The 25657-nt window shown below is 43.1% G+C and overlaps 2 protein-coding genes across 6 annotated transcripts in view; one reads left to right on the top strand and one right to left on the bottom strand.

Moving 5' to 3' along the window:
• Window positions 1-20176, bottom strand: RANGAP1 (Ran GTPase activating protein 1). Its single transcript, XM_008931521.4, has 17 exons — window positions 19938-20176; window positions 19815-19852; window positions 18137-18275; window positions 16794-16921; window positions 15826-15885; window positions 14979-15158; window positions 13581-13715; window positions 12236-12394; window positions 11956-12069; window positions 10348-10447; window positions 9561-9645; window positions 9017-9158; window positions 8412-8525; window positions 7972-8074; window positions 7035-7123; window positions 5701-5822; window positions 1-839 (listed from the first exon to the last, which is right to left on the bottom strand). The coding sequence occupies exons 3-17, from the start codon at window positions 18246-18248 to the stop codon at window positions 770-772; spliced, it is 1713 nt and encodes a 570-aa protein (XP_008929769.3). The 5' UTR covers window positions 18249-18275; window positions 19815-19852; window positions 19938-20176; the 3' UTR covers window positions 1-769.
• A 4123-nt stretch (window positions 20177-24299) lies between these two features.
• The window catches only part of ZC3H7B (zinc finger CCCH-type containing 7B), a 43373-nt gene continuing 42015 nt past the window's right edge, over window positions 24300-25657 (top strand). For 4 of the 5 annotated variants that reach the window (XM_018080469.2, XM_018080473.2, XM_018080472.2 and 1 more), the window contains exon 1: window positions 24308-24675. The gene's annotated coding sequence lies outside the window, so the exon portion shown is untranslated. Of the gene's footprint in view, window positions 24676-25657 lie in introns of all 5 variants that reach the window. The other variant, XM_018080474.2, reaches the window with a different exon arrangement.

Consider the following 25657-nt stretch of genomic DNA (forward strand, 5'->3'; position numbering starts at 1 on the left):
TTCCACAGGGATTTCATGGATTGTATTAATTTCCAAACCAAGCCTATTTTAATTAAGGAGAGAAGAGAAAGGGCAGGAAGAAGGAACAACACAGGCAATTTCAAAAAAATTTACAATAAAATATGCTTGCTCCCTTAAGCAATGGCCACCAAGGTCAGCCACACTACACAAATATTCCAAGCCACTGCAGAAGGGGAAGGGTATATTAAAATACAAATCAACCACACACTGCCTTTGACAAATGGACTTGAAAGAAGAACCGAAGGGGAACACACCTCACCCTCTGACCTGTGAGCAGCACTCCCCAGATCTGGGGAAGCAGGGGCAGTGGCAGTAGCAGCACAGCCTCCCTCTGGCACAGTGCTGAATGGTATCAGGCAGGAGTCAAAGTCCAATGAAATAAAAGAAAATGCACAGCTGGGTTGATCAGGAGTGGAGCACTTCCAGGCCCCGTGTTAGTCTTGGCACACTCTTGCCAATGCAACCAAAATGGAGAACTCTTCAATTCATGCTGAGCTCACAGTAGCACAGACTTATTTTAGCAGAAGCACCTGCCCTACGCACCAGGGAGTCACTTCAAGAGGAGTAGGAATACAATTCAGCAGGATTTGTCCAAGTTTATGAAAGCAGGAGGAAGGACAGACTTCCTACAGGGAAAGAAGAAAACAGGACAGCGTGTCTGTATGGGCTCTGGATCCTCTCCCACCACGTGGCTCCGAGTTCTCTGCTGATGACAGTCCTATGAGGAGAGAAGGGCACGTCTCGTCTCTTACAGCTGGTGGAGGGTTTGTAAGAGCATGTGGCGAGCAAATGAGCAGGAGTCAAGAGCACGGTTTGGTCTGTGGAAAGAGGAGAAGAGATATTTCAAATACTGAATTTAAGAACTGCTTCGTATCTGACTCTGAATGAGCAAATAAACACTATTTCCAACGCACTGGGCTTGCATGCCCAAAAACCTACAACTTTTGCCCTCAGTTTTCTCTTCTGAAACCATTCTGTCATTGCTGTCCAAATCACTGCTTCCCATTCAGAGCTTGTTCCCATTCTCTCTCCTGTTGCTGAATCCGAGTCAGGAAGGCAATAGCAAAAATTGGAACATTTATTTCCATAGACATAAACCTATATATATGACATCTCTGCAGCCTAGTGTCTCATTTTGGGTAGAACAAAGTGGGTGGGGGTGGACACCCCATTCCCTCTCTTTTGGCAATAGGATTTTCCATGAAGATTCACTGTTTAGGGCCCCAAAACACAGAAGACAACCCTGCTCACACTCAAATCTTTCCTTACCATGTCATCTGCTACCTATAACCTGATGGTGATTTTGGTCTCAGGGCTTTTTGAGTCTTTAAAAGAGGCAACATAACCTCCTGTCCCCTCTCCCCTGAGGTGAAGTAACACCTGCCTGGCTTTGCTGAGCCACCCTACAGGGTGCCTTACAAGCAGCCCACAGAACCTGCAGAACATCACCTGAAAGGGCCTATCTCAGAGGCTGCAGTAACAAAGTCTAAATCACACAGAACAATCTGCTCCTTGAAATGAAACAATGGAAATAGTCACAGCAGGGTTAACATGGGGGTAAATGTCCCTAACATTCCCATTGCCTCCCAGTAACATATATTTCTGTTTCTACAGGCTAATTGCTGGCTAAGCATCACTGAAACATTTAACAGTCTCTATCCATCTATTAGGGAACTTCCTCCAAAGAATGTTAATCCAATGTTTTCCACTGTTCTAAGAGGGGAAATCATTAATTTTACCTCTCTCCCACCCCACCACAGCAAAATAACCTTTAACAATGAATAGCAGTGAAGCCTACTCAATTTGGCAAAGTAGGGTGAGTTGAAATAAAGAATGAAATATCTAGGAAGGAGCAAGGAGTTCACCTCTGGGTTTACAGCACAAGAACAATAGCTGCAGAGGTTGTTTGGTACAGCACTCCATGTCTGCTGCAGTTTAACAGAAGCACATCCTGGAGAAGACTTAACCCTTTTTATTCCCTCAAGAGCCATTCGATGCCCCACACTGAACACACAGTCCCAGAATTACAGCTTAAGATTTATCTTCAAAGTGGCTGGGTGAGCTATTTCAGCCCTCAGCTTTGGAAGACCCAGCCCTGTTTGCCATGAGCAGGCTGGTTTCATCCAGGCAGATGCCCACTTTTCAAAATAGAGAACCTGAACTGCTGATGTTGATCACAGCAAAGCTCCCCCAGCCTCCACTCCTAACATCAAGCCTCCTCTAACACTATAAGCCTCCTTATTTGCTGTGCTAAACTGCCTGCCACTCTGTGCTACAGACTGTTGAAAGAGGCCATTGATGTGATACAATTCAAAGAGCAGCATTTAAAAAAAAACAAACACAAACAAACAAAAAACAACCAAACAAAAACCCCAACACCTCCAGCAAGTCACAGTTGGGCAGGCATACATCTATATACTTCCAGTGTTTCCATCTAAAAAATTATGGAAAAGCACATGTGGATTCACAGCACCCTCTTGTGTCCAAAAAAACCAAAGTGAGGCCTGACAGCAGTAGAGTAAGATGGATGCTGCTTACAGCCTGTATCCATAATTTTACAATTATTCAATAGAGAACATTGCCTACATCATCAAATTGTCACAAAAGAAAGGAGGCAAATGACTACTCCCAAAGCCCCTTGCAGCAAAGGCAGCAGAGCTCTAGCCTAGGCAACTACAAGAACTTTACAGCTCTAGAAGCCCAAAAGAGCTAACTGCAACCCAAAAGGGGAAAAACTAGAAAACAGCACAAAAATGCTTTTTTTCTCCAAGTGAAGGAATCATGGGTTTGACAGAGTGGAAGTAGATTTGTTGCAGAAACAGAGCCCAGATGAGTTCTGAATACTACTATTTTAACCAGTTAGAGGTTTAAGAATAGGACATGACTTTAACTGAATTCCAAGAAGAGATCAGGTGTGGAGGTTAATTGAGAAGCTGTGTGTTGGTTGTGGTGGGATGGAGTTAATTTTCTTCACAGTAGCTGATATGGGGCTGTGTTTTGAATTTGTGCTGGAAACAGTGTTGCTAACACAGGGGTGTTTTAGTTACTGCTGAGCAGTGCTCCCACACTGTTGGCCTTTTCTGTTTCTCACATTACCCCCCCCCCCATGAGTAGGCCAGGGGTGCACAAGAAGCCGGGAGGGTACACAGCTGGGACAGCTGACCCAACTGTCCAAAGGGATATTCCATACCACATGGCAGCATGCTCAGCACAAAGCTGAAGGAGGAAGATACATGTGGAGTCCTGCTTTCCTGGAGACAGCAGATGGTGAATGAATTCCTTGTTTTGCTTTGCTCACACATGCAGCTTTTGCTTTACCTATGTACCTGTCTTTATGTCAGTGCATTAGTTTTCTCACTTTTATTCTTCTGCTTCTCTTCCCCATCTCATTGGGGGGAAGGAAGTGGCTGTGTAGGGCATAGTTGTCAGCTGGGGTTAAACCACAACAGGCTGTTTTAACTGGACTGTGTGATTCTTGAACTGTTTACATTTACCTTTTTAAGGATTTAAGAGCTGTTCTCCATGTTCTCTTAGGGAAAGCATTTTAATGAATGCATACATTTATATAAAACAAAGGTATGTTGCTTGTATATAGTACAGACTTCATTATGCTGCACAGGACATAAGTTTCCCTATAACACACCTTGAAAGACAGGGGTTTGCAAACCAAAGCTTCAGCTCCAAGAATTTCATAGCACCAGGGACACTGCAGGCTTGGCATTAGCACCACAGACAGGAAGAGAGATCTGCCTTCTACTGTGAGAGGCTCTTGGCTCTCACTCAGCTTCTACAGAACCTTTGAGCAATCTCACACTTTCAGAAAGAGACTCTCCTCTTTTGTACTTGCAGTGAAATGCTGGCTCTGGAGTCAATGGGATTTTTGTTGATGAATGAATGAAGACCAGAATTGTACTCTTATTTTGTCACATACAGCATCATCTACAGCTGAAAAAACACTTATTGGGAGAGGCCTACATTCACACATACTGGGAGAGGGGTGACAAGTGTCTTTTATGAGCAAAATTTGTTTAGAAGGACACATCAAGTTAAGAGGCTACTCTAGGCACTGGTACCTGACATGAGCAATTAGAACAGTCAAATGCCCTGAACCAAAGTCCCTTTTTCTGTATTCTCAGCTTTCAGCAATTTAAATTCTGTTTTGAGGGCTGGGCCTTGATCAACAAGCAACATCACAGGCACAGGCAGCAGCGTAGGAAACGGCACAAATCCAATGATCTGTCTGGAAAGTTCACATGGCAAGTTCTGATACTTCTTGCTTAAATCTATAATGATTGGGCTGGAAGTATATTTGTTCAGTTGGTAAAGCATATGGTCATTGGCCTGTAAACACCTAATTCTTAACCTGATCAAGACAAAGAGAAATGTTCCACAAGAAGGGCCTCCAGGTTAGCATCTGCACATGTGTAAACAAGGTATTTTATTTTCCTCTAACTGACCTTAGCATGGCTGGTGGTTATGGACACAAACCACTGCTACACACCAGCTTTGACAGCTTCAGTCGTACCAATGCTTGGAGAAATTCTTTTCCCCCATCACAAATGGCCAGCTTCCAAGCCCAGTAGAACCAAGACAGACTACCAGTACTTTACTGCATTCCTACTGCCCATGTTTCATACTGACCACAAGTATCTGATGCCTCCACTTTTCATCAGCAAGAGATCCTAAGCATCTGCATATAACTCATACACCACAAAATTCAGGAAAGTTTAAGCCTCATTCTGGAACCTGTTAAAAAGCTGCTGTCACCCTACATGGCACATGGTCCATGCTGAGCCAAACAGCCACCAAGCTCCAAAGGGATTTCAGACCTCTGCTGGTTTTGCCTAAAGTGGCATTTTTGGACTGCTTCTCCTCTTGACTGCTGAATAGTAGTATGTAATCCTTCCTCTCCTGAGGAAAGGTCTATTTGGTGGGGTTTTTTTTCCTCAAGTCTCATCAATGCTGAAATTCATACTGATTTAATCCAGAAGAGATATGGCCTCCATAGCCATTTAATACATTAAAGCTAAAGCTGGTGGGGGCAGGGGTTGATTCTATACCTATAGCGGAAATAACATTAAATACAGGCAGGCAGTGGAAGCAGCTTCTTCAATACTTATGCTCCCAATTTAGTTCCCAGAAAAATCACTAACTTTGTTGCTGTCACAGTAGGAAGTTTCATCTAGAAACAAATTCAGTCTTTGTGTTTTGCAGTGTTTTCATCTGCTGGTGTTCAATGTCACACAGCATGACAATTCTGGTAGAGCTCTGCTGACCCTCATACTCAGAAAGATGATTTGGAAGGCACAGTTAGACCCAGTGTACTCACAGTTCACCCAAGCAGTGGCCAGAAACCCAGCAGGTTTCCTTAAGCTCAAAACACCTCTTCTATGACAGGGACTAGCAGTATCTGCTTCAGAGCCACTTTGTTGCAAAGCCAACTTCCCACTATTCCTTCTTTATGATCAGATTTTTATTTTTTTATTTTTATTTTTCTTCACTCTGAACCTCACATACCGGAGTAAACAAGATAAAAAGGAGATGCCCATTAAACTATCAATCCTCAATTTCAGAACAGATATTTAGTGCACTTTATCAGAACAGCTTGTATGAAGCTATTGACTCAAACAGTTTCACTAGCTCCCACGGAGAAAACTCCATGGCAAGTACAATACTCACTTTGTGACAAAAGCAGAGAGAACCGGGGCCAGAGATTTAGGGAAATAATCCTGTTGGACCATATGGTTCAAGGTCATAAGAATACCATAGAGGCTTGGAACAGCTTTGATTTTCTCTTCACTCTGAGAAATGGACAAGAAGATGAAGTCAGAAATCAGACAATCACAGTTTAACCTAAACCACTGTAATTCACAGAGGCACTGAAATTCTCTGTTGAATAAAAGTGTTCCCACACACTGTAGCAGAGAAAGCTGGTCACTAGATAAAGTGTAATGTCCCACAGCACAAAAGGTAGCCAATTCCATAGACTCCCAGCACTTGAAATAAAGTATCAAGAATATTCTGGTACTTATCAACTGGCAGCAGTAGTAATGGGCAAAGGGAAGTGGTGAACTTGCAAGTGAAACAGCCAAATCTTCTCAGAGGCCCTATGTCAAAGTGTTCTACTATGGAATTTCACCAGATTTCAATCCATAAAGAATTCAGTTGCCTTAACAGTTTTTTCTTGTATTATTCTGTTGCTCATTTTTATACCATCTCCAGCTCTTTGACAGGTTTCCTCCAGAAGGTGATGCAGTGTTCCCAAAACTGGTCTCAACTGTTTACAAGATAAAGCCAATGGTCATCCCCATGCTTACATGATGCATAAGTTATTCTTGCTCCTAATGTGACACTAACCTACATGCCCCAACTCTTACACTGTTTTTATTTCTCTGCTGCCATTTCGACAAAACCCTTCATTCTGCAGACAGGATCTAGACCTGTGTTCCTAGGTGTATGTATGACCTTGGAGTGCATGGTGCTAAGAGTATCTGTGGCTCGTGTGCTTCCAGCTATGTAGGACAGAAAAAGGAGTACACTCCCTCTCCACATATCAAGGATTGTTGAATTAAGCACATCACAGTCAGCTGGCCGATCCTCAAGGGCTTTATTATCATTTTTGAGCTGTGCTATCAAGAAGTGCCCTAAAGGACTAATAATAATGTCGATTAACTAATAATATTGTAGATTAGACTCCTGGACATGGTTTTTTATAGAGATCATAGTCCAGCAGCAGCACTGTTGCCTTACCTGACCCCCCCCACCTTTAGAGGATGACTGAGAATGCAGAGCACAGGAAGCAGAAGATGTACAGAGAGGTGACATGTCCTTCATCCTAATGCAACCTTGCAATTTGCAGTTTCTGCTGGACCTGCAGACTTCCATTGTCCCTGGGCATCAGGCATGCACAGGCACCCAGCTGCTTCCATGGCAACATAATTACCCAAAACCCAGTCGGTCTGGTCTTCAACAGCCTAAACAGACCATAACTTAACTCTTTCCTGCTTCCTCACCTTAAGTAGTCCCATGTGGATTAAGAGGTTTGTGATGAATGCATCTGAATTAAATGTGGCAGAACCGAAGGCTTTTTTCATCAAGGCATCTAAAAAGAAATAAGCACATTAATCTTAAAATCCATAAATGTCCTTTTTCTGTGTTTCTTAATATAAAGATTGATCATACAGAAACTAAGGGAATGTCAGCTGTTAAAGGCATTTTGGGACATAACACTTGTTAAGATTTCAGTTGTCTCTGCAGGGACTAGTTATAATCTCTGAAACAATGACAGATAAAAAACCCCAAGTCCTTAAGTAAAGCAAGAAAAACCTCAAACTAAATGCCTAGAATCGTTTGGAAATTCCTGTTTCCAAGCAAGAACACGAAGGGATAACTATTTAGTCCACACACTAATCAAACCTAACCCAAATTACAGCTCCACAATATACTGTGAGGAACAGTCCCTCATCTGAACATCAGTTTCTGTGTCTTGGCCCATGGTGGAAATCTCTGCTTCCTGAAGAAATTAAAGATGTTTGACTGACAAAAAGAGACATCAACTAGGAGGTCTCTCTTTACTCTCTTGTAATACTACACTGGGGAGGCTCCTTCCTGCAAAATGTTTTTTAAATAAAGAGCCTTGAAAAAGTAACTGACCTTGGAACACAGAACTAACTACTGGCTATTGACAGCCTGGCATCAAGGAGATGCAGGATGGACAGCAAAGGCCCACTACAACTGCAGCTACAACAGACAATCATTGCCAAGTTTTTGCAGCACAGGATATATTAAGCTCAGGATCAATCTCTGCTTTCACTGCACACAACAGCGTGGCACAGCTCAGTACTTTGTTATCTGCCAGGGAAAAAAGGGCCCAATGGCTCAGCCCACAGGACAGTGGTATCCTTGGCACTGGAGCAGGTCACACCACAAAGTGAGGAAAGGCACAGTCACCTGTTGTTTCATGCACTGCTGTTTTCACTGGGGCTTCATCTTTGAAGACTGATGATATCCTTAGGAGAGTTGCAACTACTTTCTCTACATCAGATGTATCTGTCTGAAAGAGAAAAAAAAAAAATAAAGAAATCGGTTCACTGGTCACCAGCTACAGAACATGGGTCTCTGCTAGGGCTGTGGCAAGAATTACAGCCTTCAGCTGACTGACATCAGCTTTGCCTTGGCCATATCACCAAGCAAAAGCAACACAAACAAGATTACTCTATGTAGAAGCTCTGATGCCAGTATAAGCATTAACTGCATCATCTGCTTCCATAAGGTTACAGGGGGATCACTGGAGAGGAGGCAAAGCTAGGTCTCAAAAGAAAGTTATCACCTCTGAGGATTAAATAATCCTGAGAGAAAAAAAATCAAGCACAGATGACCATCTGACCTACCTGCTGAGCTATCAGCACAGAGCACTTTGGTCCTAGTCGCAGCAGCTTCTCTGGTGATGGGAAAGCAAGGAACGTGGCAACATCCACAGGAGGAGATGGCACTGGAGTTGAAGCCTGAAACAGACAGAATCCATCTCAAGTTCATTCTTGAAGTAAATACATTGGTTCAGCAAAAGCACATGGGACAGGTCAGGACTCAGCTACATCTGTTCTGTTTGAAAATTGTTTGAGGCTCATGTGAGCCCAGAGTTGGAATAGCCAGATTATGCTGGCACAAGTGCATGGCATTCCATGTTATGAGGTTTCCACTACTTTCTGAACATGGGAAGACTTTTCTACCTGTGTGTTTTTACAACCACTACTCAGCCTTTCCCTCCACGCATGTGTACACATGCACATACTTTCAACACTTTCACACTTTTTTACATTTTTCAAGTAATATATTTTCTTTATTTCCTGAATGTTCTCCCTGTTACAACAGTACCAGCCCCTGCAGGAATGTGAATACCTGTCAGCACTTCAAGTTCAGACTCACTCCAGGTCTCATTTCCTCCTTTACTCTCTTCCAGCTGATGAAACAGGAATCCATCTGGAAGTAAGCTTACCTGCGAATCAATTATCTTCTTAGGCGTCAGTGACTCCTGTTCTTCCTCTCCTCTCTCCTTCAGCTGTTGCTGTTCCTCCTCCTCTTCCTCCTCTTCATCTTCCTCCTCCTCCTCTTCATCCTCCTCCTCCCCTTCATCATCACTAAGGTTTGAGTGTTACACGTTAATTACAACACTTGCAGTTCCTGTATACTGGTACTTAATATTTTTTCAAGAACAAAAGAGCAGCCTCTCCTCAAGCTTTACTGCAAGAAGCATATCTCACCTAAAACAGACCAAGAGGACACTAAGGCTTCAGTCACCCAATTGACAACAGCAAGAAAAGACTGAGGAACACAATCAACAGCTAACACTATGGTAAGTCCATGAATGAAAACAAGACACAAGGCATATCCTGCTTATAGAATCCCTTGGCCGTGCTCCATACTCAGACCAACATCCATCAGCAATGATAGAGTTCATATTTTAAAATGAGATAGGTGAATGGAAGTGTTAATGAAAATTGTCAGAAGACTTCTGATTTAAACTCTGTTACTCTGCATACCTCAAAGATCCCAGCACAGCTGCCATATTGAAGCCTTCAAGGATCTCATGGAGTTGCTCACATACCTCTTCTCCCAGACAGTTACCTAGATTGATAGAGGAAAGGGAGTAGACTTAACAGATGCACACAGGTTTGTTCTACAGGATTTAGCCGTATATTGTGTATCTCTTGTGTCTGAAATCAAACAGTTATAGGTCATTTCTGCACACCACCTTAGAGACAACACAGACTGCAGCTATCAGACAGAATCAAACAGCTGTTAAACAAATTTCAGCAGCATTACACAATGGTTAGAGACAAAAACCTCTAATTTTTCAGAGTGTGTTTAAGAGACTTCCTGTTAGTTCTACAAGCGGCTCTTGTTCTCAGCAATTCTGAAACAGGGACAAACACCACAGCACCAGTGAAGTGCAGGACCCAAGGTATGAATAGCAAAAGTCAACAGTAGTCAATGTTCTCACAGAGGTTTTTGTTTGCAACTATGAAGTATCTGAGATAGCACTGAATAATTAAAGAATTTTACTGAAAACAGGTATAGATATCAGTTTAAACTTTCCACCTTATGAAGTGTACCAAAAATACCTAACAATTAACTGAGTTCATGGTTTAAGAAAACTTTCAGGATCAAACTGTTTCCTGTCCCAGGGTCATGCAAGTTCAGCTACTTCAAGCACTGTTTTTTAAATGCTGACTGCAAGACTAGAATATGTGATTCTGTCAACATTCTTCCAACTGGTTTCTCATTGGAATCAAATGAGAGATATTTTGATCTAGCAAGCTTACATACCATTGAGATCCAACTTCTCCAACTCTGCCTTATCTTCAATAGCTTCAGCAACAGTCAGAGCAGCATCTCGTTTGATTTCACAGAAAGACAAATTCAGTTCCTAAGAAGCAGAATAATGTATGTTTGCAGAATTCCTATTAACATCCATCATCCCCATAAACCTCATGTGCTCACAAGTGTCCTGAAAAGACTCCTTTGAAAAGGCTCTCAGGAAAAGACGTGTTTTTAATTGAAAATAAAACCTGACACATACTCCTACCTCATACCTGAAAGGAGAATTTTGAAACATGCTGGTGTTAAGAGCAGGACTACTGAAGGTAGCCACTTTAAAATGCCTAGAGATCACTGTTCACCTAAAAGGTAGCAGATATTTCAGTCCTTAGCAATCAGCTGATTGGAGATCTTCACTTATCAAGGGTCACAAAAGCACTCCAGAACTCACTCTCCAGTAAGTCTAACTGAAAGAAAGATAGCTACTGTACCAAACAGACTGCACATTTGCTTTGACAGTTTGGTTGCAAGTTAAGGCCCTCCAAAGACAAGCCATAAGTGGTACTACTCCTGACAAACACAGCCAACAGAGAAACCATGTGGACAGACTAGTAAGAGTAAAGTTATTCAACAGCTAGACACCATCCCCCACCATTCCACGTTGTGCTCAATCCTTACTCAAGAAGGGATTTAATAATAACAGCATAAGGGAAGCAGTCCTTGAACAGAATGAATCAGCTGCTATTGCTTCACGCAACCCTCCCTTAACCCTTTCTGCTCTGGAAAAAAGGGTTTAAACTTCTGGCTGTTCATCTCAATATCTCCATTACCTACATTTTCCTGGGAGATTCAGATACAAATTCCAGTAGAACAATTCCAGAAGTCCAAGCAAGGGATCTCATACCACAAAACACTTATTCTTTCTGCACCAGTTCATACACACAAATAGATTTTAGAACTCAGATGAATTTTTGTCTTTGACTGCAAGACTAGGAATTATGTGTTCAGCATTCATCTCAGTGCAGTTATAACTCATGGCAGGTGTTTCTAGAGATCCTAGTTTACTTATATTGACTTGACTTCAGCCTGTCTAGAATGTTGTCAGATTCAAGTCCTGTGCAAATACTGATGTAGGAGGCTGTGGTATTGCTGAAAAACTAAAAATACTTGGACCTTTGATAGACACCCTAACAAACAAAAAACATTAGCTGTATGAACTATGAAATGCTGAGCAGACTACAAGCTGTTCATGAAGCTGTTCATGTCAGTGCCCACTCACGATGTCCCGAGAAGTTCTAGAAGCAGATACTTCTATTATCGGATTTTTTCAAGAGCACTTGCTGAATTGAACCAATACTTCAAAAACATCAAGTGGAGACTAAACAGATCACTGGTACATCTCCATGCAGAATAGTCCTAGCTGAATGTGGTGATGCCACTGATCTCCAACACAGCTTATTGTTTTTCAGTTGTGAACACAGAGCCTGCACTGAAGTGAATCCCACTTTAAAGTAATCAGTAGTGGTAGGAGAACGGACAGGAAAAAAAAAAAAACCAAAACATAAAATGCTGAATTTTCCATTTCTCAAAAAGAGCTGGGCAGCAAGAACACAATACCTTTAATTTGTGAAGCCCTTCTTTAACAGCATCAGCAATAGCAACAGCACCCTTTGAACGCACCAGACAGTCTCCAAAGTTGATCACTTCAATCTGCCGAAGCGCCTTCAGAGTCTGCAGAGCAGAACAGCACATATTTGAAATACACATGCAAGTAAATGAATGTCCTACCACTTCTAGAACGTCATCTTTCCCATCACAGCATGACATGTGGTTCCACTGACCCAAAGGTGTCAATGCTAACTAGACTTACTCAAAGCAACCACTTAAAACAGCTCACCTCTGCCATGGCCACAGCTCCTTTCTCTGTGAAGGTGTTGTCATTCAAGTTTATAACCTTAAGCAGTGGGTTGATAGCAAAGGCCTGTGCCAGTGCTGTTATGCCAGGATGGTTAATTCCATTCTGAGGCATATGGACCTCTTCTAGAGTCCCAATGATCTGGGAAAGGATGCAGATAAACCTGTTAGAAAACATACTTCGACTCAAGAGTATACTGCTCTACTCTAGGATTTGCTTAAAATTGCTTGAGTTTCAAAACTTCATCAGTTCTTCCACAGAGAATTATTTACCAGCAATGATGTCACAAATCTAAGTAAAATTAACAGCTCATGGAAAGAGTCAGATAAACACAAAGCCCTGATTCAAAGAGCCACAAGTATCATCCTCCTACTGTACCTACTCTAGATAATTGAAAACGAGTTCTTCACCTGCAGTTCAACAGCACTGAAACAGACCAGACACCATCACTGGATATGGTATTTTTCTAATTAAGATCTACATGTTGCCCTGATTGCAGAAGCAAACATGTAAGAAAGTTAGTATGAACATTTTTTATGGACTAAACAGCATGTCACAAAACATGGCAATTGATCCCATTTTGGTAGTGCCATTTAGTCTTAATCCTCCATTAATCACTTTGTTATGCACCTCTAAAGTATTTAAGAAGTCCTATTTCTTAGTCAAAAATCACATCCAGACAGTTCTTCAGGAAAAAAAAAGTCAACCTGTAACCTGCAGTATCATTATTAATATACCTGACAATATGCATTGTAATTCCAAAGTCACTTCTAGCAGCAATCGAGGAAAGAAAACGGAATTAGGTAGCCCCAACCACAGTGAATTCTCTTCCTCCAGCAAAAGTGAAAGTGGGACAGTGACAGTTAGAGAAAGCTAGGCAGAACTTTGAGTCCTGACCAGATGATCCCAGCAAAAACACTGGATTGCTTTTACCAGATGACTGAACAACCAGGCAAAGTAGCACACAAGAGGTCAGCTGGTACACCTACCCCAGTGCCAGATAACATCCATTAGCACAGGAGGAGGAAAAGGCATAGTACTACTATTAAATTACTCAGAAGATGACTATTTCTTCCTCAAGTAACTACTTTACACAGCCACCAGTTATGCGTAAAGGTAATAACTAGTGTTTTGAAATTCAGGTCACAATCAATTCTAATTCCACGATTGAAGACACTAGTTTCAGCAGCAACATCGCAATTTAGCGAACCAACCACCAGCTCCTGCCTTCAAGCTGAGGCAATCTCTGTGTGCATTATCTTTAACACTAGCACTGAATCACACCCTGCTCCAATTTGCTGTCAAGAAGATCTGGTTTGGTACTTACCCCAAATGCTTCAGCCAGGGCAGTGGCACCATCATTCTCCAGACGATTTCTGCCAGCCACAAATATTTTCAAAGCAAGAGGCTTGCCCTGAGCACTTGATTTCCTGTGACACTCCTTCAGAGCAGCTGCCAATATCTAAAGATAAAACAAGCAGTTAATACTACCTCAGCATCTCATTCTAAAGGAATCCAACTGTGTTCTGCAGATCCACCTCAAGAAATACTTTGGTCATCGCTGAAATGTACCTGCTTCCAGAGCAGGGTGTACAATAAAGCTGTCTGTACCTACAACACTTGTACACTTGTCTTAAGCAAGAATCAATAATTTTGCAACACCAAGTCATTAACAATATTTGGTTCCTAAACATGCAAACACATAGGCTCCTAGTGATAACAGTCCTGGTTTTCTGTTTCATCCAACAGGCAGCCCTTCAGTACTAGGCTTGACAATACTGTTCACTCAAATCCAAGGCTATTAGCTCTCTTGACATGGAATCTAGTGTTTAGGATAGAACTGTTTTCCTATCTTGGAAAAATGGATAAGATTTCTATACTTAATTCTGAAATTTATCCATGAAAACATGTAAGGGGGTGGGATCTTGAGACTGGAGAAACGGGCCAACAAGAATCTCATTAAGTTTAAAAGGAAATGTGCAGTCCTGCACATGGAGAGAAACAACCTCATGTACTGGGTTGACCTCATAAGCTGGGAGTCAGAGGGGCAATGATAGCCTGTCAGAGAAGAACCTGGGGGTCCTATTGGGTAGGAAGTTGACTATGAGCAGGCAATAGGCACTTGAAGCAAAGGAAGTCTACTGGGCTGCCTTGGGAAAAGCACTGACACCAGGTCAGTGATCCTTCTCTACTCAGCCCTGTGAGCTGCATCCAAGTACCAAGTCCAATTACAGGCTCCTACATGGACATAGTGAGGTGAGTTCAGCAAAGGGTCCCAGGGTTGATTAAAAAATTGGAGAATTTTACTCACTAGGAGAGACCTGACAGCTGGGATTATTAAGGCTGGAGAAGAGAAGGCTCTGGGGGGAGATACTATCCATGTGTAAAAACAGCTAGAACAACAGGATGAGGGGAGGTGGTGGTGTAAAGAAGGCACAGTCAGACACAAAGGCACACAAACTAATGCACAGAAAATACCATTTAAACACAAACTCCCTTTTTTACTGTGAAGATTATTAAACACTGGGATAGACTATTCATACAGCTTGTGAAGTCTGTATTCAAAACCTGACTAGACACAAGCCTGAAGAACCTGGTCTAGTTGCCTTGAGCAGGGGAGTTGACAATCACCAAAGATAGCTTCCAACCTCAACCATTCCGTGTAGGGTAGTCTGAAGTCAAATCCTGGCTCTGACCTCATTCCCAAAGAGGAGACAACCCTTACCTTGCCACCACCAATGCCCATGCCACAGTTATTGAGCTTAAGTTCTTGCAGAGTGTAGCATGCAGGGCTCTTCAGCAGAGCCTCAAAGCCACGCACACCATCTGGCCCAAAGGCATTGTCACTCAGGTCCAGCTCCACCAGCTGGGCTCCAGCAGTGATGAGTGCATCCCCCAAAGAGATCTGTAAGGAAACAGATGGCAGTGGGTGGGAGGGAATGGATTAACTTCTAGTGCCAGCATCACTGCAGTGGCTAGGCATTACAGTGATGCTGCAAAAAAATTTCCACTTTGAAGACATTCTGCAAAGCTGCATGGGGAAATAAAACTTTACAGCTAAATCCAGAGAAGCTGTGCAAATTAAGCTAAAGATAACCATAAGGTAGTGACCCAGACATTATCCCATCCCTTTAGGTCAAATACACACTTTCTAAAGGGGGTTTCTCCCTCTACACTGCTGAAAGAAATATTGGTTTTATCCTGTTGAGTTTATCATATTTTTTCTTCACGGGACTCAAGGAGGCAGGGAGCTCTGTAATGGTCTTGAAAGAAATAGTCATAAGATCTATTTAGAAAGCTTAGATCTCATTCTATCTATTGCATCACAAAGATGTTACCCCCAGTGACAAGCTCCTTTGCTAGCATGGATTTGCATTTATTCTTTAATCAACTCTTCTCCACCTCATACAGGAGGAGCAAAAGAGACACGCTCACCTGTTCCAAGATATTTAGTGTTAACAGTGCAGAGAAGGATCAGTTCTGTACCAAAAAAAACATACTCCCACAAAAAGCATGACAGGTGAGAAAAGAGGTTGCATTAGTCAGAGGTCTCAGATCTAGTTTTTACTTACCAAAGCAGGGGGGATCTCAGACCTTAGCCTCCCTGTAAACATGTCACTCCAATGACACCTCTAAAATAAGAAATATACAAATAGAAACCACTGAAATATCTAGGTCAACACACTTGTAATAAAGATTTACATGTACAAGCTGCATTACATCACTGTGGACAGCTTAATGCTGTTTCCCTTCCCTGGGGTTATCAGTTGATTGTCATTTGACCACTAAAGGGCTGCAAGAACTAGTGTTACATTCACTTCACTTGCAAGGACATAAAGGCACTGAAATGCACACTGCAAATAACACAATACAAGAATTCTTGCTTATATTCAACCTGGAATTCTTTTCTGCTGAGAAAATTACCACAGAAAAAAGCAACAGGAAACTGAAGGATACATCAGGAATGCAGATTTTACCGAGGTATGGAGTTCAACAATCTGAACTTGCCTGAAAAGCCACACTTGGGTGATTAATGTGTATCAATGTTTCACAACACTCTCCTTCTAAGGACAGTTCTCTAGCAGCACAGCACTCCCTTAATATCAGGCTAGAGCAACAGTAGGGAAACATAACTTGGGCACAAATAAACCTCCTGTTGCATTTCCTTCATTATTTCCTCCCTAGTCATTCTCTGAAGACTCATTCTCCAGATCTGACCCAGCTTTTCCATAAGAACTTAACGTTTTGTTGCCATGGCTCTTTGTTTACAGATGCTGCCTCCGCAGAGAGGCTCTTCCTCACACAGCTTCCTGGCCTTAATATTGGAAGCCGCCTAAACAGGAAGGTAAGAATGCAGGAAGTGTTCCCACTATCCCCAAGTCATGCTGTATTTTCATATGGTTGTTCTTCCTACTGGAAGAGCCACCATGCAAGCTTCAGGACAAACTCAAGGCAGGCTTCTGCAGGAAGAGCCTAAAGAGGCTGTCAGTATTTCTGCATTACTTGTTTCCCTTGACTACTCCTGACTTTAGGATCTCACCTTGAGCTCGCATTTCTTCTCCAAGGCTTTGGCAATGACCTTTGCTGCTTCCACACCCACTGTGTTGCCTTCCAGGCGCAAGGCTTCCAGGCCATCAAACTCCACAATTTGCTTGATCACTTCTTCAGCTGCAAAAGCAAATAATCTAGTTGGTCTTTTAACCATCATCTTGGGGACTACAGTAACCGTCTGATCCAGCAATACCTGCTCAACGCTACCTTTGGCAAAAACAGCTGAACAACACTATGAAAGAACCCTGAAACAACAACAGGAACAGAGTTAAAATGTCAGGTCACTAGAGAAAACATCCTCTATGCCATACCCTGCCTTCTCATAATTTGCTTCTAGTTCTATTCTGATAGCCATCCTCCTATTTGCAAAAGTAACTATCCTTACTCCTAAATAAAATTCCTCTGCCATTCAGCACATGGTTTAGTAGCTAGAGTGCACGTGTCTACAAAGGTGCAAGGACTAAGTTCAAAGCTGATGGGAATTAGTGCCACTTCATCAGGAAAAAGTTCCCAGTGACTGGCAAAACTTCAGCAGATGTCTGTTTAGCAAACATGTCAGGGTGGAATGATTTAACTCTAGAGTAATCCTACGCAAGGCAAAGGAGCAGGCTGCAGAGTCTCCCCTGTCAGTGGGCACTTGTTATCATTCCCAAGTTCCAAAGTGTCTCCCCACAGTTCAGTGCCTTTGCTTTACTAAAGTGACCTATAAAAAAAGCATCACCTTTGGAATTAGTTTAAAAAAAAAAAAAGTAACCACTACAACAAATAACATCTCTGAAAAGCATGCTGTTTTTCTTGGAATGGCATAAATGTTGATTAAGAATATATACATTTTCTCCAGATATCTACTACATTAGCAGCCACTGTAAGACTCTTATTATGAAATACGCATACACCAACAAGAGAGAGATTCCTGAAAAAAGCCCAACAAGATAAGAGGTTAACAAATATGTCAGAATTTGGAAAGAAAGACTAATGTATCGGCCCATTCTTCTGTGCAGGTCTTGTTCCAAAATCTGTGATCCACTTGCTTAACTGTTTTTAAAAAGAACGTTGACTTCTAAAGCACAGCAACTGTCAAAAGCACTTAGGGAGAACACCAGGAATACAAGAATTACAAACCAGGGATTCAAACCCCAGTCCCGGCAGCTGCAGCACTGCCAGGGTACCAGGTCAAAGCAGGATACCAGAAGGGAAGGAAATGTCTCTATCAGAAGCAGCTGCACGACCCTTGCATCTATAACTTGTCCATGCAGGATTAGTGGGAGGTTTACCACAAAATTTTACAACTTCAGGGAGACACTTCCCAAACACGAGATTATTTTCTCTTACCATCTTCAGCTGTGTTCAGTTTAAGGCTCTGGCCTTTGAAGCTCAACTGTCCACCACCCACTTTGGTTTTGGCAAGTGACTCCGCAAGCTTAGTGATGTCTTCCGATGCCATTTTCCTGCTTTTTCCAGAAGTTAAGAGCTGTCAATGAAAAGAATTTATCATAAAAAACCCTCAAACTACAATACCTAATCTGTGTGATTAACCATATTTATTTGAACACTAATGTGCTTTTTGTTACTGAGCTATCTAACTGAGTTTTTAGTGTCATTAGTGCTCTCCCCAGAGCTCACCTGGGATAGCTAAGCTAGATTAATATTCTAAAGCCAACCAGTCAGATGATGCCAATTCTTTCAGTACTGATGAGACTTGGGTTTTGATGGAGTTGTTACACTTCAAAAATAAACAGTATGTAAAACTATGGATTAAGGCCACATTAAGACATTACTCTTTGTGCAACACCAAAAATTACAATGTAATATTCCTCTCTCCTCAAACCCCAATGTTTAATATGTGCTGCACTTCCCCCTGCTCTCCAAAGCAAGCTAGAATGAACACAACTGTTCTTCTTTTTCAGTGATATCCCCAGTAGTGCCCTTGTCAGCACAGTTCCAGAACCACCGAGTTGCTGAAAACACTGTGTGTGCTGCATACAAAACTATCTGAGGCTTCCGGGTTCTCTTTCCTTTCAGATGTCCCACACAAATTTCGTCACACATTAAACAGGATGATCTTACACTCACAATAACTTAGCTAACATTTTGCCTTGAGGCATAAGTTTGAAGCTAGCCATGCCTAGTACCATCTGCATAGCATTATTTAATGAATATTAATCACTGTGTGAAGGAACCGGTCTCCATCCATTCAGCAGGATAAACAGACTATGTTTCCTCCGCTGGGATAAAAGACTACACACAACTAATGCTTAGAAGCCACATACTTAAACAAACTTCAGATGTGAGAAGGGATGAACTTTCATTCCTACAACAGAAAACCGTTCCCTTCCATTCTTGTCTGACTTAGAGGTGACCCCGCACCCTTGTAGCTCTTTGAGCTCAACAGCATTGGCTTTAAACAAACCCCTAAACAAAAGCTGTATATACAAACTTTCCTCGATACCCAGCTGCGAAGCCTCCAGCTTCCCCAGAGTATGGCTTTTCTTCAGAGGTGATTAATTTTAATATTGCTTTTGGACATGGGGACAGTGGAGGAAATCTCTACGGCTGATCAACATGACTTTTCTCAGATGACTATCCTCTCAAGTAGGTGCTGCCGATAGAAGAATGCTCACATAACTTACTCCACTCCTACCAGGCCACACAGACACCACACTGGTGGACACCTCCCAGCCTCTGCCAATCCAAGGTTAAGAAAGAAGAAAAACAGGACATCCTCCAATCCTTGAAGGTTTTCCCAGACAGGAACAGAAGTTAGGATCTAAAGAAGTCAGTCTGTTCTCCTAGTTCAATTATTTACTTGACTTTAAAAATCAGTTCTGTTCTACTATGATGTTCTTCTCTACAGGTGCACTCACCCCCTTGGCTTCTCCTTCCTTTAAGTCTCCCTTTATTTTCTTCACCTTACACACAGACTACTTCCTAATCTCAACATACAAATCCAGCATCACATCCTGAAGCATATTTTATTGCAAACGTCAGCCACACCCAGCCATCAACCTACCAGAGGTCTCTTCTCTGCTACTTCTTCTACAGGGAAAGCTTTGAAAAAAAAATAAGATCGAGGAGTTAGTCTGTTTGGCAATTAAACCAAGACCTAGAAATGCCTGAAGACAGGTTTCCTCACTACTTAAAGACTGTGTGAAGAAGGTGGATGTTTCCCGATGGTAAATAAGTGAGTTCAGACGAATGTTGTAGTGGCAACACTTTGTCCACCCCAGCAGACAACACACTGGGCACCTGCCGTGCTGTCCTGAGGAGGAGCTCGCTCTGCTCGCCCAACAGCGGGGAGCCCGGCAGCGCGGGGTGACAGCCCGAGGTTCCTCCCAGCCAGCCCCTGGGGCGTGGGGGCTCCTTTCTTCCCCCGCGGGCGCAGCCGAGCTCCGGCCCCGCCGCCGCCCGTGACCGCCCTGCCTGCCCACCCCACGGGCGCCCGGCCGCGACCCCCACGAGGGGGAAAACCCGCGTGCGCGTGGGGGGCGCGCCGGAGAGCGCCCCGCAGCGCGGAGCCGGGGAGCGCCGTCAGCCGCGGATGGGACCGCCTCGCTCACACCGGCCCCCCACGCACGGCCCCTCTCTCCGGCCGATAACGGCGCCGCTGTCTCGCCGCCCGTCCTCGCCCTCACCTGCCCTTCCGCCGGCCGCCGGGTCCCGCCCGCCGGGTGCCGGGACGCGCCGGAGCTCGCGCGCGCCGCCGCCGGCCGCTGGTGAGGGGCGGGCGGGGGAAGGCGAAGGATTGAACGCCGGCCAGTTTTCTGCCCCCGCGCGAGATTTGGCTGCTGCCGCCCTGACTTCCGGGGCCGCGCCCTCCGCTCACCGCAGCCCGGCCGCCGCGCGACGCGTGGCGGGCTGCGTGGGCCGGCGGCCGCGGGGCACGTCCGGGAGGTGTATCCTGCCTTTCGGCGCCCGATGTGGCGGGCCGCCACGCCGGCCTGGAAGGGCTACGTGAGTCTGTGCCCGAGCCCCTTCCACAACCCACGTCCCGAGGAGCTGCCGCCCGGCGAGCTCCCGCATGCCCGCAGAAGGGACACGCGTGCCTTCCGGTCCCTGCAGATCAATTTGTACTTGTGCGTTACTTTCAGACCTTTCTGCTGAAGAAGGTGCTTCACAGAATCACAGGATCAATTAGGTTGGAAAAGACCTCTGAGATCATCGAGTCCAACCTATGACTGAACACCATGTCAACTAGACCACGGCACTAACTGCCAAATCCAATCTCTCCTTAAACACCTCCAGGGACAGTGACTCCCCCATCTCTCTGGGCAGCCCATTCCAATGTCTAACCACCCTTTCAGTGGAGAAATTCCTCCTGGAGTCCAACATAAACCTCCCCTGGCACAGCTGAAGTCTGTGTCCTCTCATGCTGTCACTTTCACCCAGGAGTGCACAGTCATTCCTGCTTAAGGATGCAAAAAGCATTGGTTTGCATGACAGCTCCATGTGTACGTTGTGCTTGACATTTTCTTTCTGAGTATAGGAACAAAAGTACATCCAATGAGGTGAGGTGAGGTGAGCTGTGCATAAACTTGCCTGCTACTGCAGTAGGTTTGCACAGCACTTCAGTCCCTTCTCTCTGAGCTGGAATTTATAGGCACTAATGCAGGTACCATTTCAGGTGGCAGATACCTGGTGAGATCACTATTGGGGTGGGTAACAAGCAGGATTTATTTTGCCATTTGATCCAAAAACACTGTAAGAGGCATTTTCCAGTCTCTCACAAATTTGCCAACTATGCTTTTAAGAAGCAACAGCAAATGCTTGTATGGACCCAAGAAAAGAATGTCAGTAGTTGGTGATCCTGGGTGACTTGGCACACTGCATTGAGGTGGGAGACCATGGTAGGCCTTTTTCCTTCTGGGGGAATACAAAAAGCAGTGAGGTTTCTTTGTACAGCTTAAAGAATAAAAGCCATAAACTGATACAGCAACCAGATAGAAAACTAGAGCAAAATTTACCTCACAAATAATAAAGAGTTTCTCTTGCAACTGAAGAAAATTAAGAAGCACTTAGGCACTGACTAGACTATGGTTGTATGTGAGAAGCATAAAGCTTCCTGAATATGCAGATGTGATGAGGCAATAAATAAGTGTGATCTTGAGCAAGAGCTTGAATCCAGAAAATATAAGCAAGAAATTTGGCACTGGTTATTAGTTCCTCATGATTTTTAGCAATAAACATGATCATATCAAATACGTCTGATTTCCTTCTCTGTCATTCTCCCAAATATTGGGTAATTACCTGTGCCAGAAGGGCAAGAATAAAGTTGTTGACTGTAGGTGGATCTATGTTGGAATGTAGGTGTGCTGTGCCACTGTAGCATAGATTCTATACATTCTATACATTCCCCCTAAAAGAATAGCTTTACAAATCAAAGTAATTTCTACGACACTATATCTAGTTTGTAGCAGGAATTTGTGGTGTTTCGACTCTTGCTGACTATCTGCACATGAGACCTAGATAATGATGCTGGCAAACTGTGAAAATCTTCATTAACCACTAAGGAAAGATGTTTTTTTCATGAGAGGAGCAGTATATACGGGATCATGACCTTGCAGAACACCTATCAGTCTTACAGGCAAAGCAAATTGGGCTGGAAGGAAGTACAACCTGACATTAAATTCAAAATGCAGTCTTGAAAATGAATGTTCTTGAATTAAAAACTAGTGCTTATTCCAGCATAAGTCTCGATCGTATGTACATTTTGGTTTTGTTCCTCTTTCTCCTTGGCTCCTTTTAAGCTTTCTTCTTCTCATCCAGCTGTGATGTCATTTTCTTTCAGAGGTGCTGCAGGGTTTGAGGTATCCTGGGCTCTGTAACTCATTTGATGATGGCTCTGTTATGCTGCCACTGTGATCTGATATATCAACTCTCCCAGTGTTTACTTTCTCTCACCAGACCTGCTCCACCTTTCTTCTGCCCAAAACTATCCCTCCACAGGGTTTGTAATTTAATGTACATTTTGCCCAGCAGCTTCTACCAGAGGCCCAGCTTGGTTAGACTCCACTCATTGTCACACTGTCACTGTCTAAAAATAAGGGGTAACAAATCTCCTGAAGAGATAATAAAAATAAATATTGTCTTATCCATGGATTCAATCTTTGGATCATAATCAATATCTTAAAAAATTGCATTGTGATAAAATATTGTGTAGAGCATTATACAGTGTTCTCCAGTGTCGTATGGTACATTATACAATTCACAGCCTATATTTCATAAATTTATCAGTTTATTGTGGCAGAGCTGCCAGAAGCCAATTCTACTCAGTATAATAAAGTCTTTCCTTTTCTGCTCAACATGTTTTAAATATTAAACAAGTTTAGTACACTTCAGATGTTACCTTCTACCTGCCTTTGAATCTTGTTGGAGTTGCTTAGCTGCAAAGCACAAAGTGACACTCTTGTGGGTCACTGTAAATAGAGAAGTGAGACACTCAGGAGTAAACATGTCACTGATTACATTGGAAAAAAGCTGGTAATTTAAACCAGTGTCAGTCTAGAAATTATTAACCTGATGGTAGAATCCTTTAGGGGGAGGAAAACCTGTTCTACCAGGGAGGCTCTACTGGGAGCTGATCATAAAACTCATTTCAGAAAGTTATTTTAAGTTAGTGATAGAGGAGCTGAGCAGGGATGAGTGAATCTCCCCATCCAAGGTGGTCTGTGTATCTGTGTCTTCACAACCATTTCCCATGATATAACAACATGGGCCACTGGGCCTCTTTTGCTTCCCACCAGCAGCTCTGTTCTGGGGCTCTGCTGGCATGGACGGCTGTGGAGATTCCATTTTCTGGAAATATTGAAGGATTTGGGATGAAAATAAGGCAAAAATCTGGTTCCAAAAAAGTGCCTAAACTCACATGTGTATACATAAATATAAAATATGAGATAACAAAAATAATATTAAATATAATATAACATAACATATAAAAATAAAAATATAACATAACATAAAAATAAAAATATATGTGCATATGCACATATGTAATATATGTGTGTATGTATATTATGGATATTTGTAGATTGTATAATACGCAACGGTATAAAATATAATATTAATACACACACACACATACATGCAGTGGGTATTCCTTTCCACCCAAAGATTTATGTTTTCAGAAGATGTTATTTACAGGGAACCCCCTCAGCAGTGCAGGGTGGAGTAAGTAAGGTCTGTCTGGAGCAGATAATTGCTCTGCCATAAGCAATGGCTCTGGCCCCTGTCCAGCAAACATATATATATGGGTGGGCAAAAGGGTCACTGCTTCACATATGTGATAATTCCGGGGGGTGTCTCATAATTCAGTTCATTGCTGCACTCGTATGCATGCAATCCCTCTGCAGACGCAGCTTTTCTTTCTTTTGGGGTATATTTTTTATATCAGCAAAGACAACCAGGAAGAAAAAAAAAATGTTGCATTAAAATTAGAATGGAGAGTCCACTGCTGAATCGGGGGAGTTTTTCCCGTGGTTTTTTTGTTGTTGTTGTTGTTTTTAAAGCCTAATTCACCTTAAGGAATCTCAAAACCAGCCACAAGGGAAAGATCTGTGAATTTTTGTAATGGAAAGCGGTAGCCTCTAGGGCCCAGAGGATATGCAGAGAGGCATTTTCTCTTGCTGGTGCAGCTGAGAGCGAGCGAGCGAGCGAGCGAGAGCGAGACCTGGAAATGAAAGTAAAGAGATCAGGAGGCACATGGAGGGAGCTGCAGGGGCAGCCGATCCAGAAGCAGAATGCTGCCTTCTGTAATTAAATAGCACTTACTATTATTATTACTTCTAGTAATAATACATTAATAATATCTCTAGTAATACAATACCATTTATCAAGGAAAGTTTACACATAGTGTGGGGGGGAAAACCCGAGAAGAGGTGAGTCCTTTATTTTTATTTTGGGGGGATTATTTTTGTCTTAAACCAATTCTGTATGTGTGTGTGTTTGTGTATGTAGAAAGCGGTGTACTTGAGAAACAAGAAAATCTGGATGTTGCTTCATTAGAAAGTAAAGGTTTCAGACAGTAAATGCATAGATGAAACGTTGTGTAATTGCAAATTTAAAAAAAAAGTGAGAAATAATACGAGTGAGATTTTGAAGCTAACCCCTCTTCCGCCGAAAATATGGGGTTTGCAAAAAAAAAAATTGTCAGACATCCTAATCCCACCCCCTGGAAAAAAATGTGGTAGTAGTCTAAAATTGGATAGCTAGGGGAAAAGCCCCTGGGTTTATATGGAAAACTTAGTATTAATCGCGTTTGTGCCTGTTTGGGGTTTGTAGGTTCGAGATCTGTGTTCTGGTCTGTATTTAGGCTGCAGTTTCCCCCTCTTGTTTGGTACAAACCCCATGAAACCGCAGAGAAGCCCTTGTGGAATTGCTTTTTAGATGCACCTTCCGTAGGGGCTTCTAAAGTTTATCAAATAAGAAGATTGTGTTTTGGTTTTGTTTGGGGGTTTTGTTTGTTTTTAATTCTTTAATGTTTCAGACAGTTTCCGGGTGGCGGGGGACGTTATGTGGTTTGGGTTCGGTTTAATGTTTCAGACAGTTTCCGGGTGGCGGGGGACGTTATGTGGTTTGGGTTCGGTTTGTGTTTTTTGGGGGTATTTTGGGGGGGGGTGTTGGTTTTTTTTTCTTAAAGCCGCCTCCCAGACTTCTGGAGATGTGTGATTTTTATTTAAGCGGATGGGGGGGTGAGGAAGGAGAAAGAGTATGTTTTGTTTTGTTTTCCTTTTCCCGGGGAAGCCTGGGGGTCTCTTGCCGCGGGAGACCCCTGCCAGCGGGGCCGGGGTGGTGGGGATGCTGGGGTGCCGGCGTCCGGCAGAGCCGCGGGGCGCGGAAAGGCGCCGCCGGGCCCTCCTC

This window comes from Manacus vitellinus, unplaced genomic scaffold (genome assembly GCF_001715985.3).
Source record: "Manacus vitellinus isolate BGI_N305 unplaced genomic scaffold, ASM171598v3 scaffold_5_pilon, whole genome shotgun sequence".
Classification (NCBI taxonomy): Eukaryota; Metazoa; Chordata; class Aves; order Passeriformes; family Pipridae; genus Manacus; species Manacus vitellinus.

What these genes read in the sequence shown, in the direction of transcription:
- RANGAP1 (XM_008931521.4), bottom strand. Translation starts at nt 18,248, where the DNA reads ATGGCATCGGAAGACATCACTAAGCTTGCGGAGTCACTTGCCAAAACC. An exon ending in GAGCTGTGGCCATGGCAGAG is followed by an intron (nt 12,070 to 12,235) that starts GTGAGCTGTTTT and finishes TCTGCTCTGCAG; the next exon opens with ACTCTGAAGGCGCTTCGGCA. An exon ending in GGAGAAGTTGGATCTCAATG is followed by an intron (nt 9,646 to 10,347) that starts GTATGTAAGCTT and finishes CTATCAATCTAG; the next exon opens with GTAACTGTCTGGGAGAAGAG.